Source organism: Schistocerca piceifrons, chromosome 5, assembly GCF_021461385.2.
Source record: "Schistocerca piceifrons isolate TAMUIC-IGC-003096 chromosome 5, iqSchPice1.1, whole genome shotgun sequence".
NCBI lineage: Eukaryota > Metazoa > Arthropoda > Insecta > Orthoptera > Acrididae > Schistocerca > Schistocerca piceifrons.
Window position 1 is genome coordinate 644038980 of NC_060142.1, and position 24869 is coordinate 644063848.

General features: G+C 40.5%; 1 protein-coding gene across 2 annotated transcripts in view; it reads right to left on the bottom strand.

Moving 5' to 3' along the window:
- Positions 1–940: 940 nt before the first annotated feature.
- Positions 941–24869, bottom strand: part of LOC124798051 (zinc finger protein 532-like) — a 76746-nt gene continuing 52817 nt past the window's right edge. For both annotated transcript variants that reach the window (XM_047261277.1, XM_047261278.1), the window contains 2 exons: positions 7009–7184; positions 941–4091 (listed from right to left, as the gene is read on the bottom strand). In XM_047261277.1, coding sequence (XP_047117233.1) covers positions 1334–4091; positions 7009–7184 — 2934 coding nt within the window. In that variant the 3' untranslated portion in view covers positions 941–1333. The remainder of the gene's footprint in view (positions 4092–7008; positions 7185–24869) is intronic.

A 24869-nucleotide genomic window follows, 5' to 3' on the forward strand; every position in this document is an offset into this window, starting at 1 on the left:
GTGAAAATTTGTACCTTTAAATTTACCATAACTGTATGTACCTTGATTCCTGAAAGTCCATTTTGATACTGCATAATTTAGAAATGTTGGAATCTAAAGCATACAAAATCAACAGTAAGATGGCTGTGTGGGCAAATTCTAAAATCCAGCTTACATAAAAAAGTGCCTATCTCTCATCTTGGCCTGAGATGAGGGCTACCATTCCCTATCCTCTTCATCCAAAATAATATTCTGTTAATAAATGAAAAGCAACAGTTTGCTTTTGTTCTACAATATTACTTTTATTTTACAAAATAAAAGTAATATTGTAGAACAAAAGCATTTTCATTTATTATAATGTTGTTTTACCAAGAACTGACACAAGATTCTGTTAACATAATATTCTGTTGCCCATCAAGCCCAATCCCCAAGCTGCCCATGCTTGCAAGCAATCATGCACGTCCTTGGAGCATTCCCCTGTGGACAACATAGGCTGAAGTCCTATCCTTGCACCAGCTCTTCTGAGCCCTACAGCGAGGAGCTGTTTCTCCAATATATTTTTAATTTCCACAATCTCCCATCACTAAATATCCACTAGCCTTCTTCCCATTCCCTTACCATCTCTTGTTTTCCTATATTCTCATTTCCCTTACTGAATGAGCTTTCCAGGTCAGAGGAAAGCAAATTATGCCCAGTTAAACTGTATTCCATGAAGTCTGCTGCTTGGCGACTGATTTACCTTATTATTTGTCTACTAAAAGCTCATATTGCCTTGTAATGATGTAGGTGCTTGAAACACTAACGAGAAATTAATACAAGCTTGTAAAATTTAATAGATAATCTGGTATGGGTGATGTATATATATATATCTACTATATAAAACATTAAATTCTTTTGAACATTGTTCAGACATAAAATCTCTAGTGTAACAAATGATGAAAGTTTTATACAAAAATAATAGTTGTCCAGCAATGAGTTTACTACAGTTACAGAAAACTTATTTTAAAGTGAAATTAAAAGAAAAGAAGGGATATGACAGCTATAAAAGGAACAAACATTTGACACATACTTTTATACTGCAGTGATTGAATTGCACTATTCTACATGTCACATAAGATAAAGCAAATAAAATTGCAACCTACCCCATGGGAGCATAAGATTTTTACATCATTTTAAGACAGAACTTCACATAGCGAAGAAATTAACAGTCATTTGATGAATCTGAGTAACATGTTATAAAACTTTGCTTTTAGACATATTAGCTAATAGCACACATTGAAATAACATTTATTAATGACATACATTGCTATGAAATGTGAGAAAAACTTTTACACAAACAATGGATGTCCACACATTATGCTGTTATTATTTGTCTAAGTTCTCGTTGTTTCTTGAGAAGAAATGCCATCCCATGCACACGGAAATGCTTATCTAATTCTTCCGATGTTTCAAAACTATCATGGCACACACTACATTTGTTTTCATCAGCTTCGTCATCTGATGATACAGTCACTGGGGAGAATCCATTGTAAGGGTCATAACTATCTTGTTTACAATTAAGATTTTCAGTTACATATTTTTCAACATCTCTTATGCCATGGCAGACTAAAAGGTGCTTCTCAAATGATGGTTGGACAATAAAACACATTCCACATTCCATGCATTGGAAAGAACTAGAATCTGTCTTATGAAGGACAATGTGCGATTCAAATTCACCTTTATCAATGTGGGTAAACTGACATTTGAAACATTCATACTTATTGTCTTCTTTTTTTACAACTGGGAATATAAGCTTTCCTGAACTGAAGGGTGTAACAGGTGCAGGTGGTTTGTCTTTGGATCCTAATTTTGACTTCTTTTTCTTTTTAGGTGGTTCAGGAGTTTCAGATTTTTCTCCAGAGGAAGTGTTTAGTGGAGGCTCAAGACTTTCACTGTCTTCTGGTTCCATTTTGATGATAGTACCTAACTCTTTCCCTTTCTGTGAATGTTCAATATTAATTTTTTTCAGAAGTGGAGTAAGTTTATGGATCTCTATGTTTTTGTGCTCTTTGCTAAAATGATCCTGAATATCACTGGACTGTATATTAATTAGCTTTTTGCAAATGTGGCACTTGAACTGCCCAGGAGGAGCTTTGGAATCAGTACTACTATGAGGGCCATTAAATGCAAAACGAGCACTTTCTTTAGTTTCTTCCAATTTTTCTGTCACTATGCTGCCAAGAGGTTTCAATTGCCTGGTAGTAGGTATCACTGTTGTGGGATGTGTGGCTGTAACTGTACTTGAAACCGGAGTTGCCATCAGTTTTGGAGCAGAAACAACAGCTAAAGTTTTATTAGGGCTATTTGCCTTCTGCAGGTGCACAATTGTTTTAGTTCCTGAAGTAAAAATGCTTCCTGAACCTGAGAGAGCATTGTGTTTTTTTAAGCAGTTGTAACATTTGGAAGGAAGCATGGAGTATTGTTCCAATGAAGGAGAATGGAACACAATTTCTCTTTTGCATGAACTACAATTACGAATAACTCTACGGACTTTTAATACACCTCCATCTGTGCTTCTCACAGTTGCTTGTGCAGGCAAAATATTTGCTATTAGAGTATTCTTTTTTAAATCCTGCGTAAGTGTAATGTGTTTTGTTGGAATAAATCTGTTTCCATTTGTCTTCACAGTTACATTGCTGAGCCTGTTGTTGCCGTACTGTCTAATAGGTGGTTTTTCAGCCTGTGAAACCGGTTTCGGTTGTATAGTTTTTGGAGACGACAGCTTCTTCACCGGGAAGCTCCGGGTTAAAATTTTTATTGGAAGACACTTTGGGATATCAGACCTTTGGCTGCTTGTAGAAGTAGTATTATTCCAGTTATTATCATCAATATTATCAACAGATGTCTCTAGGTTGTTGGTGCTAACAGAATTATCACTGCTGTTCATATTATCAGTGGTACTGCTAACAGAGGTATTTTTACCCCCATCTCTGCATGCATTGTCAGTACTACAGTCAGATGCTATCATACTGTCTCCTTGTGAGTTAGTCCCCTGAGCACGATCTGCACACGCTGGTGATCCACTGCACTGGTGTGCTCCAAATACAGCCTTCTGCTGGAAGAAGTTTTTGCATCCAGTACACTCAAACCCAAACGCCAGGCACTTTTTACTGCGGGTATGTTCCAAAACATGACCAGCAATTTGTTCTTTTGGGGTGAGGCGATCTGGGCATATCTGGCACTGCTGAAATTGGAGAGTCTTTACATCCTTTTTCACATGGGCAATTGCCTTGTGTTGATCAACAGAAATAGTATCAAAGCATGCTATGGGGCACAAGTCACATTTAAACACTGTCTTGATGTGATCAGAAAAGTAGTGCATTTCAAGCAATTCAACAGAATAAAAAAGTGTTGCACATTTTGGGCATCTGAATCGAATACACCGAGACAAATGAAAACATGAATAATTGAGGTGAACCAGGAATGATGCCCAAAGAGAGAAGATACGTCCACACTCAGGGCATGTGTGGGGTCTCAATTTTTGATGATACCTCTTATGAGCACGAAGACTACATATTGATGGTAAAATTAATTTGCATTGCTGACATTCTAACCCAGGGTCAACATAACAGCTTGGCCTCAGTAAGTGATTCCTTAAGTCAATAAGAAGTTTCATGCCACATTCCTTGCACACCTCTGGCATTGTTAGGTTTTTGGAGACTTTAATATTACTCATAGCAGTTGTGTAAAGGGCATCTTCTACAGCTGTTCTTTGCTGAGCCTGTTCCTCTGTATGCACTGCAACTGCTGCATTTGTAGTTATCTCAGATGGAGCACCATTTTTGTTGAGTCCAACTGTTGCAGTAGATGAGGGTTTCACAAAAATGTTCTGGGTATAATCTTTGTTTTCGAATGTCTGTTGGTCTGTCCTAAGCTGGTCTTCAGCAAGAGGCGTCACTGTGACATGGAGTGTGTCAGTCAGATATCCTCCAGAGTCTGAGTGTTGTTGTAGGTGGTTCAGAAAGCTGCATCTATTGTAATCAGTGATAAAACGATTGCAGTTTTGACAATGATATTTTATTTGCAAGCTTCGCCTCTTCATGTGGAAATCCAAGCTGGATTGCAGCAGATACCTAGAAAGAAAAATCAGGCTGTAGCTTACACAACATTCAATTGGCAGCTAATTACAGGTTTATATTTCTCACTGTAAGCTGTTCTTCAGAGGACAGTGTATGGTATAGTGTAGTTACTTCCATGTTCTATGGATAAATCATAATTGCAATCTCTGACTATGATAAGGAATGAGATGGTTTCACAAATGCAGTACCCCCCCCCCCCCCCCCCCTCTCTCTCTCTCTCTCTCTCTCTCTCTCTCTCTCTCTCTCTCTCTCTCTCTCTCTCTCTCTCTCTCTCTCTCTCTCTGTGTGTGTGTGTGTGTGTGTGTGTGTGTGTGTGTGTGTGTGTGTGTGTGTGTTTCGATTTTCCAGAAGCTCAGCACCAATAGCAATCTTGCTTATATGCCTGTCAACCACCAAGCCTTAACTACACTGCGAGTGGTTGACCTTTACTTTTTGTATTCTACCCATAGCTTACAGTGTAGTATTAAGTTATCAGTAACTCAAACACGTACACAGGTAAAATGGACAATAGAAAAAGCTACTCGTTCATTCTGTACCTGCTCCTGTACCTGAGGTCATTAACACATGGTTGTGGGGTGGCTCTGAACTTCAAAGTGGTGGAAGACATTTTCACCTTTAATATTTGAATAGCATGAGTAGGTGAGGTGGTGGTGTACAATTCCTGATCAGCAGACTTTGCACTGGTGTCTTGGATTAAATTCTAGACCTCTCTGCAGTGCCTCATGGAGTGAGGGCACGCTACACTGCTCATGGCGATAGAGCTTGACAGCCCCTTTGGTCTGATTTGGTCACATGAGCATCCTACATAAACAAACCAGCTGAGATGGTTTGAGAATTTTCTAAAAATACTTGACCTTTAAGGTTGCTATTTCATGCTCAGTGTATCTAACCCCACATACATCCATCACATTACCTTATAAAGAGTGAACCTGAACTCCACCACCAAAGTTTTGGAGGTGGTTCAGGGACACTTTCTGAGTATTTTGGTGCAAGGAACCTGTGGTCTCTGGTGGCTCATTACACAGTAACTACATTATGTTGAATTTCTTGTTGGCAATTATTTTTCCTTCTATCTGTATGGCAGTGAAATTATCTGCAAATGTAGAAAATATGTACTGTGTGTCTTGTTTGGAAAGAAACTTGTTCCATTCACTCACGATACTTGCTGCTGACAACAGCAATGCCCTCACGATTGCACTCTGTACTGTTTGTGTCTGTCTCAGGTTTGTTTTTCTGAAGCTATTAGTTGCATATGGATAGGTTTAATGACAGACAGTGGCAAAAGTAATGTGATGTGGTTTCATCACTGAGGGAACAGTTCAACATAGTGGCACTGTGCAGCTCTTCCTCTGAATTCAGTGAACCCATACACGAGGTGCATATTGGCCAACTCGTCACGAGTAAAGCTATCCATATTGAACTCTTCATGAGTAAATCTATCCATACTGCAGTTTATCACTGTTAACATACAAATATCACTACCAGAACAACAAAGCCCCAACAGAAACATGTAGTACCAAGTGCGAGATTGAGGGCCAAGAGTGAAGTGGGCCATATTATTGTCAACAACAAGTACCATGAATGAATGGAACCAGTCTATTTCCAAACAAGACACTGCACACACCATTGACATATATGCCATTGTGTAGGTATTTTCAGTCCAATACAACTTCAAAGGTAAATGGAGGTAAGAAATTAAACAAAATGCAATTACTCTGTAATATGCCATGGGAGACAATGGCTCCCTTATACTAAAGTCCTAACAAGGGAACCTCCCCATCGCACCCCCCTCAGATTTAGTTATAAGTTGGCACAGTGGATAGGCCTTGATAAACTGAACACAGATCAATTGAGAAAACAGGAAGAAGTTGTGTGGAACTGTGAAAAAATAAGCAAAATATACAAACTGAGTAGTCCATGGATGACATATGCAACATCATGGACAACTACACAACAGGAGCGCCGTGTACCCGTGGTAGCATGTGCAGCTGCAGAACGAGAGGTCCTTGGTTCAAGTCTTCCCTATAGTGAAAATTTTACTTTCTTTATTTTTGCATAGTTATTATCTGTCCATTCGTTCATTGACGTCTCTGTTCACTGTAATAAGTTTAGTGTCTGTGTTTTGCGACCGCATCGCAAAACCGTGTGATTAGTAGACGAAAGGACGTGCCTCTCCAATGGGAACCGAAAACATTTGATCGCAAGGTCATAGGTCAACCGATTCCTCCACAGGAAAACACATCTGATATATTCTATACGACACTGGTAACGGCATGTGCGTCACATGACAGGAATATGTTGTCGACCCACCTAACTTGTACACTTGGCGAATGGGTAAAAAGATTCTTCTACCTTGCCCGATTTAGGTTTTCTTGTGGATGTGATAATCACTCCCAAAAAAGTGATGAAAACATAAGAGTTTGTCACATAAACTGAAAATAAAAAATTAAACTTTACACTCGATGGAAGATTTGACCAAGGACCTTGGATTCCGCAGCTGCTCATGTTACCACGAGACCACGGCGCTCCTGCGTTCCCAGTGTCCTTGATGTTGCTTATCTTCCCATGAACTACTCAGTTTGTAGATTTTGCTTATTTTTTCACAGTTCCACACAACTTCTTCCTGTTTTCTCAGTTGATCTGTGTTCAGTTTTTCAAGGCCTATCCACTGTGCCAACTTATAACTAAATCTGAGGGGGGTGCGATGGGGAGGTTCCCTTGTAAGAAATATCCCTAGACAAAATCAAGCATTTTGTCAGTGGTGTTGTGGTTCACCCTGTGGAAATCTTCATTTACCAATGAAAATGTTCTAAATGGTGTCACAATAATATATTAAAATAAAGCTTTATACCTTAAAACACATGGTACACATTATAAAAACTATAAATGAATACAGGTAAAAGTAACTTACCTGTCATGACAAATTGGACAGGTATAGAAATTCTGAGGCTTAAAAGGCTCATCATCTTGTAGAACTGGTTTGTAAGGTGGCAAAGCAGCATTTAGAATCTGGTCATCCCAATGTATCCCACTAGAATTACCATTTATATCTGAGTGATTATCTTCCTGATGTGGGCTCTCACTTACCTGAAACAAATTAAACAATTCATAAAAACGTTGAAGGATTTCAGTTTCTTTCCTGAAAGCGAATAAAATTCTTATACAGAGAGAACAAAAGATACCTTTGTGGTGTGTCATTAAAGATTTGTGTCTACGAAAGCCATTCAGAGTCAACTATGAACTTAAGCTTGTCAACTACCTTTCATTTTGGGACTTGTAAGGTACCCTCCAAAGGGCAAGCCATACAAGATCTCACAGATTAAATATTGACAGAGCTAATGAAGAAGAATTATCCTGTTGGCATATTCTTTGTCTTTGCCAAAGCACCTGATTATTTTATCTCTAAATTCTGGTCAGAAATCTAAAATGTTATGAAATAAATAAAATCCCACTTGTATGGGGGAAACCTTTTAAGCTTCATAAAGAAGCAAGAGACAGTTTTAGTAAGATTATGCAGACTTAACTGGAGAATCACTGCTTGTGGAGAACTGAATGTTGAAGTTAAACAATGAAAAGTGCATGTTGGAATGTCAACAATTCTATGAAAAGAATAGACTGTTACTTACCATAAAGATGATATGCTGACTTGCAGACAGGCACAATGAAAAAGACTATTAGAGGCAACAGGACAAGGCTATAGAGTGCAGTGTGGGGAGGCTGTAAGGGAGGGAAGGAAGGACGAGGTTAATGGGGAGAGGAAAGAAGAGGGGCAGAGAAGGGGAAAAGACTGGTGAGTGCATAGGCAGAAAGTAGTGCAAAATGAGGGTGAGAGGACGTGATTTAGGAGGAGGTGATAGGACAGAGGGGGTGCAAACAGTTGGATGGAGGGTGTGAGGACAATTTGTTACCAAAGGTTGAGGCTGGGGTTATTTTGGGAGCAAAGAATGTGTTGTAAGGATAACTTCAATCTGCGCAGTTCAGAAAAACTGGTGGTGGAGGGGAGAATTCAAATAGCTTGGGTTGTGCAGCAGTCATTGAAATCAAGTATGTTACTTCCAGCTGCACATTGTGACACGGGTTGTCCACTTTGCTCTTTGCCACGGTTTGGTGATGACCATCCATCCTGGTAGATGGCTGGTTGATAGTTATACCAACATAAAAAGCTCAGCAATGTTTGAAGCAGCACTGGTACATGACAGGGCTGCTTTCATAAGTAGCCCAGTCTCTGATGGGGTAGGAGATGCATGTGACATGACTGGAATACGTAGTGGTGCATGGGTAGATTGGGCAGGTCTTGCACCCGAGTCTTCCACATGGATACAATGCCTGTGGCAAGGACTTGGGATTGGGAGTGGCATAGGAATGGACCAGAATGTCTTCGAGGTTGAGTGGGTGATGGAACATCACTTCAGAAGGGGTGGGAAGTATCTTGGGTAGGATGCCTCTAATTTCAGGGCACGAAGACAGATAATCAAGCACATGCGCCTGACATAAATGTCCACACTATGAGGATGAGCGTGATAAGTGTGTGGAATCTTCATAGGGTGATCTCCCATAAAATTTCTCAACACACCCTCAGTCCTCCCACCACCCTCAACAAGCAGCTACGCAAGAGAGCCCCCTTCATCACCCAATACCACCCCAGACTGGACCAATCGAACCACATCCTTTGTCAGGGCTTTTCAGCTCACAGAATCATGAGGGTATCATTGCAGTGTGTGTGAAGTCTGTTGCATTCAGCCCTAGTCAAGATATATGGCAGAGTTTAGATTTTGAAATAATCTGGCACGTTTTGTGACTTACACACACTCCACAATGACTCCCTCATCGTGGCTTTACCAGCTGACAAGGGCAATGCATATGTTATTCTGAATAAAGCTGAATACGATGCTAAAATTCAGTTGATTCTTGAGGAGGATACCTACCGGACACTGTCACGGGACATGACGTCAAGAATAATGAGGAAGACATTGGAGCTTCTAAAACAGTCATCACTGGAAGATGCCATTATTAAGAATCTCCACCCTCAGGCACTAAGACCACCTATGTTTTATGGGCCACCAAAGATGCACAAAATGGGTTTTCCTCTTCACCCTATTGTGAACACTATTGGGTCACCAGCTTACAGAGTAGCAAAACATCTGGGCAGCCTTCTTAATCAGCACGTGGGTTACTGTATGCATAACATCAAAAGCACCAATTATTTTATACACCAAATTAAACATCTGCTTCCTGGGCAATGTGATATAATGGTCAGTTTTGGTGTGGTCTCCCTATTTAAGCATGTTCCTTTCAAAGACTGCACAGATCCCCTCTCCCAGTTATTTGATAGTACAGTTGTGGGATTGTTTAAGCACACATTGCCATCACCATATGTCCTATATGGCAGCCAGTATTTTAACCAGTTGGATGGAGTGGCAATGGGAATTCCATTAGCTCCATCCATAGCCAACCTTTTTATGGAGAAATCTGAATACTTTGCTTTGGACACAGCTCCCAAAAAGTCTAGTTGCTTTTATCATTATGTTAATGACACATTTATCATCTGTCTCCATGGATGTGAAAAACTGGGAGACTTCTTAGAACACCTTAACTGCATTCATGACCTCATTAGTTTTATGATGTAAGTAGAGACAGGTGGTGCATTGCCCTTCCTTGACATCCTCATTCACCAGAAAACCAATGGACACCTCAGTTACAATGTGTACAGGAAACCTACAATACAGATCGGTATCTGCACGCTCTTAACCACCACCGTCCAGAGCAAAAACATGGCGCTCATCTTAGACGAAGAAAATCTGGCACTAGAACTACGTCACCTTCCAAAAGTCTTCCAGACAAATGGCTACAATCACCACCAGGTATCATGGGCTATTTCTGGCGAGACACACAAAAAAAACACCACTGAAGAAGAGAACAAGAAACTTCCATTTTGCTTTTCTGTGGCACAGTGTTGGGAAAGATTAGCCTCCTCCTGATGAGACACAACATCTCATCAGTATTCAGCTCTTGAGGCCTGCGAAGGATGCTCTAGGGCTCATAATGCCTTGAGTGTACTAAATACCATGTCAGAGTGGCCACTACTACAGTTACCATACAGTACGCACTGTGAAGCAACGCCGGATGGAACACTGGAGATGCTTATGCGTATGCAATCCTGAAAAATCAGCCGTGGCAGCACAAACTTTATAAAATCTACACCCAATTCTACATGATGAAATATTTGCCATTATGAGGATGATGGGATTTTGGGATAGCGTCACAAAAGAATCAGTAGAAATAAAAATATCTGAAAACACCATCAACAAGGATGGCAGTTTGGGGCAAAAACATTATTACACTTGGTGAGGGAGACAGCATCAGTGATGTCACAGCCAGTGGTGCGGCTATATAACAGCGAGGCCGCTGCGACATGGCAGGCATTTATCACTTGACAATTGTTGATGAGAACTCAGCTGAAAGCTTGTGGGATTTTTACCACCTGATGTGGCTGGAAGCCCAAGAAGATTTTGTTAATTCATATTTCCCTGAGACAAGCATTCACACAATGTACAGTTTGTTTCTCCTCGGTATTCTTCCTGGTCAGGATTATCGCAGCCTGCAGAACATATTGCCAATAAAAGTTTATCATACGTACCTAAAAACCTTCCTAGTTACTGGTAAGTTGAAGGCATAGGCATCAGCTTTATTAGTTTATTTTCTCTTCTGTTGGTCTGATCCCTGCTGGCAACACAGAATGACCCAGAAAGTCACTATCATTTGCCATAACTGACATTTTTCTTTGTTCACACCACCACACCTAATTGATAGACCATATTGAAAGCCTGCTGGAGGTGTTATTGATGTTCTCGCATGGTGAAGATGGAAAAATTAGCATGTCTTCAAGGTAAGGAAAACAGAAGGGAAACTTGTGCAGAGAGGAATCAATGAAGCACTATCAAGTCCGTGCTGAGGTTTTGAATCCGAATGCTATGTACAAAATGTTGGACAGCCCAAAGGAGGTAGTTATAGGAATCTTTGAAATGTCGTATGTGACCTTTGGTATCTGTAAGTAAGCCTTTTGACAGCCTATAATTTGAAGACTGAAGCACCTGATAATGGATGACAGAAGTCCTGTATATTCAGTACGGGATACTGGTTGGAACTGGTTCGAGGATTGACGGCTCTGTAATCTTCACATACCTGATATCTACTGTCTTTTTTACTGAACCAAATGAATCAGGGAAACCCACACACTGTTGGAAGGTCATATGATGCCTTTTGTTAACAAATCATCTACTGCAACTTTCACTACATGTAACTTACAAGGGGGACAGTTGCTGTGCCTTATAAAAGATGGGAGGTCCCTCTGTAGTTTCAGTCGTATGCACTGTAACCTCTTAAAGTTGTGGCCTTGGTGGGTAAGGGGTTGAGAAGTGCTAAACGTATGTGCATGGGAGACTGTCACTAAGTACATAGTCACTAACTTATGGGTGAGTCACTGATACAAAAGCAAGGTTTTTGTAGAAGATAGGCAATGTCATCTGTGATGATTCTGAGTGATGCAGTGTTAGCTATTTGCACAGCTTCTCTTAGGGAGGAGTGTGTGTTCTTGTCATATTTAGATTCTACACAGTCCAAATCAAGTAAAAGGAGTGTGTGTTCTTGTCATATTTAGATTCTAGAAAGTCCAAATCAAGTAAAGCCTTGGTGGGCAACTCACCAACACATCTACATTTATTATCATCCTTTTTGGTCCCTTCCTACCCCTTATATATATATATGTGAATGACTTTCCACTTAACATTCAACAATCAAAACTGGTACTTTTTGCAGACGATGCTAGTGTTAAAATAAATCCCATTATAAAGAAGGCAGTAGAAGTAAATGATGTTTTACAAAGAATTATTAACTGGTTCTCTGAAAATGGACTCTCTCAAAATTCTGAAAAAAGCCACTACATTCGATTCTGTACAACAAAATGAGTTATACCAAAAACTGATGTAGCACATGAGGGAGAGTCAGTAAGTAGGGTACAATGCTCCAAAGTTTTTGGTGTGCATATTGACGAAAACCTAAACTGGAAGAAACATATTACTGAGCTTCTAAAACAATTAAGTTCAGCTACTTTTACTCTACATGTAATCACTAATCTAGGAAACAAACATATCAATCTCCTGACACATTTTGCATATTTTCAGTCAATAACATCATACAGTATAATTTTCTGGATCAAGAAAAAAAGTATTGATTGCAAAAAATCGAGCAGTGAGAATAATATGTGGTGTTCACCAACAGACATCATGTAGGTACTTCCTCAAGAAGCTAAGCATTTTAACTGCACTGTCACAATACATATTTATGCTAACAAATGTCATCATAAATAATCCATCACAATTTGAGAAGAAACATGATGTACATACCTACAACACTAGATGAAAAACTGATCTTTATTACCCATTGTTGAAGCTGTCCTTGGCTTAGAGAGGAATTCAATAAGCATCAATAAATTTTTTGATATCATTTATCCAACATAAAATGTCTGACAGGTAGCAAAGCAAGTTTTAAATTTAATTTAAAATCATTTCTCCTGAACAACTTCCTCTATTCCATCAAAGAATTTCTACTTAAAACCTCGTAGCAAGTAAAAAAGAAGTTTTTAAGTGAAGCCGTATGAGTAGCGATAAAATGACAATGTGTTTATTAATGTTAGTACCGATCATGTACAAATATAACATCATCTCGACAAAAGAATCATTCAAATGATCTATGGAACAAGTAACTAACTAACTAACTAACTAATGAAATGTAGTGGTGTTCGGGATCATGCCGATTTTGGAACCTGAGTCGACAAGAAAATATTGGTTGGTACTGCTGTGCTGTGGCTCTGTGTCTACACTGCATGCAGCCCACAATACACCCAGACTGCGTGGGCATCTGTCTTCCTTTTACATCACACAAGCCCCCGGCCATGTTCTGCATGGCCACCAGATGGCAACCCAAGCACCATCAGAGGTTGCTTGCCCCACAAACCTTTTCCTTACATGAATCATGTGACTGAAAATAGAACCAGCTGTATCCTGGTGCCTGGGACTGTATTTGGGCCAGCTCATGGGCCCTGAGCAGCCGGTTCACTGTCAGTCAGCTTCCTAGGCCAGGCGCCAAATGCAGTTGCATTTCATCAATCAGGAGCCCACTCTGGAGTCATCGCTACACCAGCATCACAGTTTGCTTCCGTATTCGTGTCCTAGATCTTCCAACATGGCTGCACCTTGAAGAAGATGTGCCCCTGTGCAGTAACAAATCTTTGGATTTGTAATTTATATTTATTCTGTTCTTGTCACCAGCTTCCCCGAACTTAGCTTTGGACTGAGATTTTGATAAATCCCTGAGCCTTATTTTTTTTACCACCATTGGTGGGCACATTAATTACTACTGTCAAGTACGTAGAAGTGGCCACTGTAGTCAAATGCTGGAAGCGAAGTAGTTTCATTCATGTAGATCGATTTTTAGCATAGTTTCATAATATAATGACCTCTAATGCCTAATGAAGTGTTTGGTTTCTTGCACTGAGGGGAGCACTTATGCATGGCAGTTCTGAAGCACATGTGGAACCAGCATAATCATGCAATCTGTGGCCACTGGTAGCACCCTTGGTGCTGAGCAGCACTGGTCAGTTTGCTGTTGTCAGCTGATCACAGTGCATCTTGGTCGCCGGAAGGTACTGACCTGTGGTGGGAGCATATGGAGTCTAATGCGTTTGATCGTGCTCAGACGCTGTCAGCCGAGGTGAAAGCCAAGATAACTGCTGCCATTCCATGTATATCTGGTCATGACACATTGGATGCGGTTGGCCTGCTCAGTAGCTGCCAGCTATGCTGTAGCACTTCACATCTGCCAAGTATATGTTCTGCTGGTGGCCAGTGGATAGCAAGGGCACCCCATCTTGTAACACAAAAACACGATCTACCATCTGTAATTTAGCCTCTTGTGTGAGGCCTTCATTACAAATTAAGGACACTTTAATCCAGTGAGGCAATTTACTTTCCCATGTGCCCACAGCATACTGGCTGGTACTAATGCTGGATACACTAGACTTTGTAGGTAACATCAGAATGTTAGGGTGCCCATCCATTCAACTGCTCAGAGAAAATTGGCAGTCATATTTGTTGCTCAGGTCAGTTTCACAGTCTTGGCCATCTCAAATCTGTTAAAAGTAGATGGTTATAGGACCTCATCATTTATGATAGAAGCATACTCTCCTGTGCGATGTAATAATGTGGAATATTTCACTGTATTCTCAATAACACTGTGAATGAAGAACATTTACTCTATGGTTGCTAACCATGTTTGTGATTGATCTGGTAGGAATTGAGGCAGTTTTGATAACATGTGGTGAACAGCAGAAACATTGCTGGAAAAGTGTCTGAATGACACTAAAGTGAGTTGATCTGGGAGTGTCATCAGGCATAAGCCCATCGACATGGTAAGGAACATGGAAATCTTTTGATGTGGCTTGACCAGCCAAGCCCCACCAAGGAGTAAAAATGGATCTGTCACCTCAAAAACTGGTGCGGTAGCACAGTTCGAACTGGGAGGAGTAAGAATGCAGTGTTGCACCTGCACACTAGGATCTAATGTAGGTCCTGTAACACATGCAGGTATCAGTTTCTGTTGTACCTCCATGAGATAAGTCAATCAGATCTGTGGGAGGCACTTTCACTAGCATCTTAACACATGGGTGAATCATTTTGTTCATAGCACTACGCAATCCATGAGAATCAAAACTGACGAAAAGTCCCAATGACCTTTGATGGTCCGCAGTATTCAATATATTGTCGGGAAGGTTGGTAGTGCTGCATGTTTGTCAAGTTTGTAAAAAAATGTATAGCTGTTGGCCACCAACATGGGATCTTCGTAGCAGTTAGTATGCAGAATAACATGTGGATAATGCTGCCATTTTACCACTTTATTCATGTAAATCCATAGAATAATAAATGGACACTTCAGTCACCTGAGTACACAGCAAGACAATAACAACAAAAAAAAACAAAGACAATAATTAGTTTACAGAAATACACTCTTTCACTGTTCTTAATGTTGATTTTGAAATGTCAATTTTAGCAGTCAGTGCCGCCACAGATGTTTATGTACAGGTCATATTGCAGAAGTATGCTGCAGCACATTGGGAACCAGGCACTGACTCCATCTGAATCACGTTAACAACATATCTGACTGTGATCCTGTGCTGGTACTTAACAAAACTTTGCTACATACAAAAGTGCAAGAAATTCCAGTGGCTTTTCTTTTTGATACCAGCACATCAGTTTCAGACATGTACTTTTATGCGGGCACTCCCTCGTCTTAGCAAAACGTAATCAAAGTTGTGGGTATGTGGCCATCATTAGGTTCCACCTTTAGGTTGTGTGCAACTGGCAGTCACCTATAGTCAGTTGTCTCAAATGTTGTCATTTGTGGCTGTGGAATATTCAATGGTTGAGTACATTTTGGCCTTATTGAATATTCTGTCTCTGGAGTTTCATTACATCATGAACTACACTCTATCAGTTCAGCTCACTGGTTCTCTATGGGGTGTAAACTATCTCGCGTCCGTGGAAGAAGTCCACATGTGCACGCTGGGTAATGCTAAATGAGCTAGAATGATAGCTGGCACCAAACTTATCTTCTCTAGAGGATCTCCTGGCCTTGCGCACATGGAAGCAAGCCTGTCAGATAATGGCTCCTGCAGGAGCTGCATGATGTATCCTTCACTTATGTATTTTATAGTGCATTTTATCATATAATTTCATAATGTAGTAAGTGTAAACCATGTGTGTAGCACCATAAGCTAAATAAAATAAATACTGGTTCTCTATGAAGCCACTGATACACTTTGTTAGCAATATATGTGAACCAAACCTGTGATTTTTCTAAGCTCACCTGATACCACTGGCCATTAAGTATGAGGTTAGGATTGCAATAGACAGATTAGAACCTAAATAGGTTTCCTATTTCTACAGTCAGTGGGCTTTGCCCTTAGTGGTCCCTTACTGGTGGTTAGGATGCCTAGGGGCTTTCTTAAGTTGTGAGGAGTCTTCAAGCAAACCAGTAATGCAGAAGGCTACATTGAATCTTATCCCTTGCTTAGTCTACATGAAATGTCTTCTAAATTTTCAGAGGGCAACTATTTTCTAACATCAATCTTGCAGAAGCGTACTTTCAGTTACATCTTGAGCAAGATTTTAGTTTTTAACACGCTTTTCAGAATGAACCAATATAACAAGTTGCCTTTTGGTGTCACCAGTGACCTCTGTCATATTCAAGAGGTTTTGTGTACTGACTACTGCAGTGATTTTGCATTGTCTGAATTAGCTTGATAATATTCTTGACATTGATGCACAAAGGAAGAATATGTCACAGTCTACGCCATATTTTTGCAGCCCTTGCACAAAAAGGTGTTAAGTGTAATTTTTACAGATACTCCTTCTCTCAACCAGTGGTCAATTATTTAGGCTATATCCTCAACAACAGGGCCTTTGGCCCACCAGTGAATATGTAGACATCATTCAGAACATGCTTCTGCCTAAATCCATAAAGGACCTTCAAGTATTTCTCGAAAAATTGAATTAATATGCTTGTTTTATTCCCAGGCAGCCTCCACAGCCCACCCACTAAATCATCTGTGTAAAAAGGGAGTCCACTTTCAATGGTCAGAAGAATCCCACCTGGATTTTTAGAAATTAAAATCAGCTCTTCATTCAGCACAATACCTTATGACTAATCAGCCCCCACTTGCCATAGGTATTGGCAAAAAATGCACCTCCACATGGTACCAGGGCTGTTCTCTACCATAAACTAAACATACATGTCATACACCAGCTCTTATGTAAACACTGTTTGGCCTTTTACATCAGCATGACTACCACCCAGTTATCAGTCAGGATGAATGGGCATAGGCAGAGGGTATATACAGACAACACATAATATACTGTTGCAGAGCATGCACTACAACATGACATTCATGATCTTGGTGTCTGTTTCATCACACGTGCCATCTAGATTCTTCCCCCAGACACCAGTTTTTCAGAACTCTGCAGGTGGGAACTAGCACTACATGTCCTTGGTTCTCGCCACCCACCTCACCTTAATTCCTATGTCTCAGCATTTCTTCATAGTAATTGCTCCTTTCTTCACTCCATTTTATTTTCTACATCTTCCATTTTCTGACTTGTCTGTTTTTCACTGTCCTGCCTCTCACCTGTGTTGCGTACAATGCACTTAGCTTTACACTCTTATTAACTGATGCACGGTGTTTTAATAGCAATCTCTGTCTTGCAAATTGCCCTGTCTTCCACCTTTACGCTCTCAGGTTTTCAAATCTCATCTGCTGCAGTCCCCAACAATCAGTCTTTCCTTCTCATCCCGTCTGGTAAGTCTCCCCTGACCCGGGGTTTTGGACGACTTTTCTGAACTATACCCCTTTCCCTAAGCCTCTCCAGACCTTTTCTTTCACCCCTCTTTCTTCCCCTTCAACTCTTCTGCCAGAAGAAGGAGCTACTGGCTCCAAAAACTTGTAAAAGTTAAATCCTTTTGTGTGTGCGTTCCCCGCTGGTGATTGGTGAGCAGATTTTGTATCTATCCATTTACATTATATAATCAACACCTGATTATTTCTGTTGTTATAAATTAAACAATGGTACGGAGAGGCAACCAAATTATGTGCAAGTCATTTACCCAGCACAAGAATGTTATTCACAGATCAAAAAGGAAGCATTAGCGATCTTATTGGGTGTACATAAATTTCACACTTTTTGCATGGTCACAAATTTCATCTTATTATTGACCACAAACTGCTATTGTCGCTTTCTGGACTTACGCCAAAATTGCTGGAGTGAACACCACATCGCCTTCATCAATAGGCTCTCTATTTGACAAATTTCCAGTAATCCATTCACTATCATGCTTCACCTCAACATTATCTACTGGCCTTGTACGGATGGCAATTTTGCACAGGTGGGTTGCCAGTGTGCCATTTGGCAGGCACATCAGCCATCCACGCCCCAGTCAATCTCTCTGTGGCCAGTGTAACACAGCAGTGGGAGCAATTTCACATCGGCTGCAGTGTTGTTTGACAACACTGGTGGCCACGGTGGAAACTTTGGAACTGATATTCGCAATAGAGGGTGCACCCTGTACTCTGGTGACTGACAATGGTTCCCAATCCACAGCTTCTAATTACCAAATGTTTTGCATCCTCAATGGAACTAAACATTTTACCACAACCTTCTTCCATACAGTCCCAAATGGGTTGGAAGAACGATTTATTTATACATTCAAAATTTAAATGCTGAAATCATTAGAGCCTCCTAAATTGACTTCTGTGCTTCTCATCTTCCTATCTTCTTAACGGTCCTTGCTCGTCATTGGTCGAAGCTTGGTGGAGCTCCTATGACACTTTTGGATGCTGGGTCCTGTTTCTGCATCCAGAACATGAAGCAGATGCGGCCTTGCCATACTGTGTGGGTCACTGAGTGTGGGCATGCATATTTAGGCAGAATCCAGGATGGATCAAGGGATCCATGGAATATCTTTTCTGAAAATTACTTCAAGCAGATAATTAAAGAACCAACTGATGAAGGTAACATCTTAAACTTCCTAGCAACAAACAGACCTGAACTTATAGAACAAGTTAGTGCAGAGTAAGATATCAGTGAACATAAGGCTGTGATAACAACTATGTCTACGAGCATTAACAAAGAATGTTACAATAGGTAGAAAAATATCTTTGCTTAGCAAGAGTGACAGGGTGCACATTGAAAAGTATGTAAATAGTCGCATCAAATATTCAGTGCTTAGGATGAAAATGTGGAGCACAAATGTAAAAAATTCAACAGTATCATTCAATATGCCTGAAACAAGTATGTTCCAAGCAAAGTTTTAATACGTGGGGAAGATCCACCACGGTTTAATTGCCATGTTAGAAAACTGCTATGTAAACAAAGAGAGCTTCACCAACACAGATTCATGAGAAAACAAAACCTAGCTGACTAACAAAGGCTGAAAGAAGCAAAATGCCATATGGAGAGGAGTGGAACAAGTGTCCAATGACTCTTAAAGTAAATCTTGTCAACTGATCTGACTAAAAAACCTAAGAGGTTTACGTCTTACTTAAAACCAGGAAGCTTTTGAAACTCATCTATTAAGCCAATCTGTGACCATACTAGCACTGAAATGGTAGATAACAGAGATAAAGCCAAAATACTGCAGCAGTTTATCATAATTCACAGGATCAATGATGGGTACCCAGTGAGAGGAAGAAAGTGCAGATCATTCTCATTTTCAAGAAGGGTCGTAGGACAAATGCACATAATTTCAGGCCTATATCATTGATGTCAATTTGTTGCAGAATTATGGAATATGTTTTATGCTGGAGAGTTATGATTTTTTTTTTGGAAATGAAATCTCCTCTATAAAAATCAACATTGTTTCTGCAAACAGAGATCCTGCAAAACTCAGCTAGCTCTGTTCCTCCATGAGATCCACAGCACTGTAGACAATGGCACTCAGCTTGATGCTGTGTTCCTTGACTTCAGGTAGGCATTTGACACTGTCCCACACTGCCATTTAGTTAAAAAAAAATACAAGTTTACTATCAGACCAGATTTGTGACTGGATTCAAGCCCTCCTTGCATATACAATGCAACATATCACCCTTAATGGAACAATACTGACAGATGTAAAGGTAACTTCTGGAATACCTCAAAGGAGTGTGATAGAATCGTTATTGTTTGCAATAGATATAAATGAAGGTGTCGGGAGCTCTTAAATACTGTTCACAGATGATGCAGTTGTGTAGCAACGTCAGAAGACAGTATCAATTTGCAGAGTGACCCACAGAGGATTGATGAATGGTGCAGGCTCTGGCAGTTGACCCTGAACATCTATAAATGTAACATACTGCAAATACATAAGAAAATAAATCCACTTCTGTACAACTATATTGTTGATGAGAAATTGCTTGAAATAGTGTCTGCCATGAAATATCTAGAAGTAACCTTAAATATCTAGGAGTGACTTTAAATGGAATGACCGCATAAAGCAAATAGTCAATCTGGGACCTTTAGCAGGTAGAACTCACAAAAGAGGTAGAGAAGATCCAACAATGAGCAGTGAAAATCTCCTCTATAAAAATCAACATCATTTAGTCAGTGCGAGAGCATTACAGAAATGCTCAACAAACTCCAGTGACAGACCCTACAAGTAAGGTGTTGTGCATCACGGAAAGGCTTACTACTGAAATTTCGAGAGAATACTCTCCGGCAAGTGTCGGACAACATATTACTTCCTCCCACATACATCTCGCAAAATGATCATTATGAGAAAATTTGAGACATTACAGCTAATACAGAAGCTTACCAAAATCATGCTTCCCACACACCATTCATGAGTGGAACAGGGATCAGTTAGTGGTACCAAAAGTACCCTCTGTCACATATTACCAGGTGGCTGCAAAGTACTGATGAAGATGTAGATGTAGGAACAGCAGGGGCACCACGTGATGCTGGTGGCTACATTATGAGGGTTGCTACGTCAGCACCGCAACCAATACCAGTAGCAGCACCCTAGTCAGCAGCCTCGTATCAGGGATTCCACCATGGGCACAGTCACAACCACATCGCAGTGTACTTCACTTGGGGGTCACAGAGGATGGCCATCTGGTTCCCCCTTCCAGCAGGCTGAAGAGCACACCCATGGACGTTTTTCTGGTTTCGCCGATGGTTGAATTATCAGATCTGCTGAGTTCCTCAGGATGCCTCTGCTTCCAAGAGTGATGAGACTGTTATCTGCACTCCATGGGCTGGTATAACATTTCCATATAGTATGTGTGGTTTCCATCACCGTAAAACGTATTTGGAACTGTGGCTAATATTATAATTTCAATACAGAGGCCCAACAAAATAGTTGTGCTTGGTCTTATATTAATTTCGTTGAGAAACTATTATTGTTTGTCCTGCTGGAATTACATATTCTTGGAGACATACTGAGTCTCAACTTTATCTTTGATAAGGGTAGAAGACCCCCACCCCCATGAACCATACACCTTGCCGTTGGTGGAGAGGCTTGCGTGCCTCAGTGATACAGATAGCCGTACCGTAGGTGCAACCACAACGGAGGGGTATCTGATGAGAGGCGAGACAAACGTGTGGTTCCTGAAGAGGGGCAGCAGCCTTTTCAGTAGTTTCAGGGCAACAGTCTGGATGATTGACTGATCTGGCCTTGTAACACTAACCAAAACGGCCTTGCTGTGCTGGTACTGCGAACGGCTGAAAGCAAGGGGAAACTACAGCCGTAATTTTTCCCGAGGGCATGCAGCTTTACTGTATGGATAAATGCTAGAAACATAGGTTTGTCTTTTCTTAATCTAGCTTCTAAAATAAGTCGTAGGGTCATTATTGCCTCACGTGTTCCCATATTTCTATGGAATCCAAACTGATCTTCCCCAAGGTCAGCTTCTGCCAGTTTTTCCATTCATCTGTAAAGAATTCGCTTTAGTATTTTGCAGCCGTGACTTATTAAACTGATAGTTCGGTAATTTTCACATCTGTCAATGCCTGCTTTATTTAGGATTGGAATTATTATATTCTTCTTGAAGTCTGAGGGTACTTCGCCTGTCTCATACATTTTGCTCACCAGATGGTAGAGTTTTGTCTGGTCTGGCTCTCCCAAGGCTGTCAGTAGTTCTAATGGAATGTTGTCTACTCCTGGGGCCTTGTTTCGACTTCGGTCTTTCAGTGCTCTATCAAACTCTTCACGCAGTATCATATCTCCCATTTCATCTTCATCTACATCCTCTTCCATTTCTATAACATTGCCCAGTACATCTCCATTGTATAGACCCTCTATATACTCCTTCCACCTTTCTGCTTTCCCTTCTTTGCTTAGAACTGGGTTTCCATCTGAGCTCTTGATATTCATACAAGTGGTTCTCTTTTCTCGAAAGGTCTCCTTAATTTTCCTGTAGGCAGTATCTATCTTACCCCTAGTGAGATAAGCCTCTACATCCTTACATTTGTCCTCTAGCCATGCCTGCTTAGCTATTTTGCACTTCCTGTCGATCTCACTTTTGAGACATTTGTATTCCTTCTTGCCTGCTTCATTTACTGCATTTTTATATTTTCTCCTTTCGTCTGATGATGGCATCCTCTTGGGTAAAATATTCCGGAGATAAAATAGTCCCCCATTCGGATCTCCGGGCGGAGACTACTCAGGTACGACGTCATTATCAGGAGAAAGAAAACTGGCGTTCTACAGATCGGAGCGTGGAATGTCAGATCCCTTAATCGGGCAGGTAGGTTAGAAAAATTAAAAAGGGAAATGGATAGGTTAAAGTTGGATATAGTGGGAATTAGTGAAGTACGGTGGCAGGAGAAACACGACTTTTGGTCAGGTGAATACAGGGTTATAAATACAAAATCAAATAGTGGTAATGCAGGAGTAGGTTTAATAATGAATAAAACAATAGGAATGCGGGTAAGCTACTACAAACAGCACAGCGAATGCATTGTTGTGGCCAAGATAGACACGAAGCCCATGCCTACGACAGTAGTACAAGTCTATATGCCAACTAGCTCTGCAGATGATGAAGAAATTGAAGAAATGTATGATAAAATAAAGGAAATTATTCAGATAGTGAAGGGAGACGAAAATTTAATAGTCATGGGTGACTGGAATTCAATAGTAGGAAAAGGGAGAGAAGGAAACGTAGTAGGTGAATATGGATTGGGGATAAGAAATGAAAGAGGAAGCCGCCTGGTGGAATTTTGCACAGAGCATAACTTAATAGCTAACACCTGGTTCAAGAATCATAAAAGAAGGTTGTATACATGGAAGAAGCCTGGAGGTACTGACAGGTTTCAGATAGATTATATAATGGTAAGACAGAGATATAGGAACCAGGTTTTAAATTGTAAGACATTTCCAGGGGCAGATGTGGACTCTGACCACAATCTATTGGTTATGAACTGTAGATTAAAACTGAAGAAACTGCAAAAAGGTGGGAATTTAATGAGATGGGACCTGGATAAACTGACTAACCAGAGGTTGTACAGAGTTTCAGGGAGAGCATAAGGGAACAATTGACAAGAATGGAGGAAAGAAATACAGTAGAAGAAGAATGGGTAGCTTTGAGGGCTGAAGTAGTGAAGGCAGCAGAGGATCAAGTAGGTAAAAAGACGAGGGCTAGTAGAAATCCTTGGGTGACAGAAGAAATATTGAACTTAATTGACGAAAGGAGAAAATATAAAAATGCAGTAAATGAAGCAGGCAAGAAGGAATACAAATGTCTCAAAAGTGAGATCGACAGGAAGTGCAAAATAGCTAAGCAGGCATGGCTAGAGGACAAATGTAAGGATGTAGAGGCTTATCTCACTAGGGGTAAGATAGATACTGCCTACAGGAAAATTAAGGAGACCTTTCGAGAAAAGAGAACCACTTGTATGAATATCAAGAGCTCAGATGGAAACCCAGTTCTAAGCAAAGAAGGGAAAGCAGAAAGGTGGGAGGAGTATATAGAGGGTCTATACAATGGAGATGTACTGGGCAATGTTATAGAAATGGAAGAGGATGTAGATGAAGATGAAATGGGAGATATGATACTGCGTGAAGAGTTTGATAGAGCACTGAAAGACCGAAGTCGAAACAAGGCCCCAGGAGTAGACAACATTCCATTAGAACTACTGACAGCCTTGGGAGAGCCAGACCAGACAAAACTCTACCATCTGGTGAGCAAAATGTATGAGACAGGCGAAGTACCCTCAGACTTCAAGAAGAATATAATAATTCCAATCCCAAAGAAAGCAGGCGTTGACAGATGTGAAAATTACCGAACTATCAGTTTAATAAGTCACGGCTGCAAAATACTAAAGCGAATTCTTTACAGATGAATGGAAAAACTGGCAGAAGCTGACCTTGGGGAAGATCAGTTTGGATTCCGTAGAAATGTGGGAACACGTGAGGCAATAATGACCCTACGACTTATTTTAGAAGCTAGATTAAGAAAAGACAAACCTATGTTTCTAGCATTTGTAGACTTAGAGAAAGCTTTTGACAATGTTGACTGGAATACTCTCTTTCAAATTCTGAAGGCGGCAGGGGTAAAATACAGGGAGCGAAAGGCTATTTACAATTTGTACAGAAACCAGATGGCAGTTATAAGAGTCGAGGGGCATGAAAGGGAAGCAGTGGTTGGGAAAGGAGTGAGACAGGGTTGTAGCCTCTCCCCGATGTTATTCAATCTGTATATTGAGCAAGCAGTAAAGAAAACAAAAGAAAAATTCAGAGTAGGTATTAAAAGCCATGGAGAAGAAATAAAAACTTTGAGGTTTGCTGATGACATTGTAATTCTGTCAGAGACAGCAAAGGACTTGGAAGAGCAGCTGAACGGCATGGACAGTGTCTTGAAAGGAAGATATAAGATGAACATCAACAAAAGCAAAATGAGGATAATGGAATGTAGTCAAATTAAGTTGGGTGATGATGTAGGAATTAGATTAGGAAATGAGACACTTACAGTAGTAAAGGAATTTTGCTATTTGGGGAGCAAAATAACTGATGTTGGTCGAAGTAGAGAGGATATAAAATGTAGACTGGCAATGGCAAGGAAAGTGTTTCTGCAGAAGAGAAGTTTGTTAACATCGAGTATAGATTTAAGTGTCAGGAAGTCGTTTCTGAAAGTATTTGTATGGAGTGTAGCCATGTATGGAAGTGAAACATGGACGATAACTAGTTTGGACA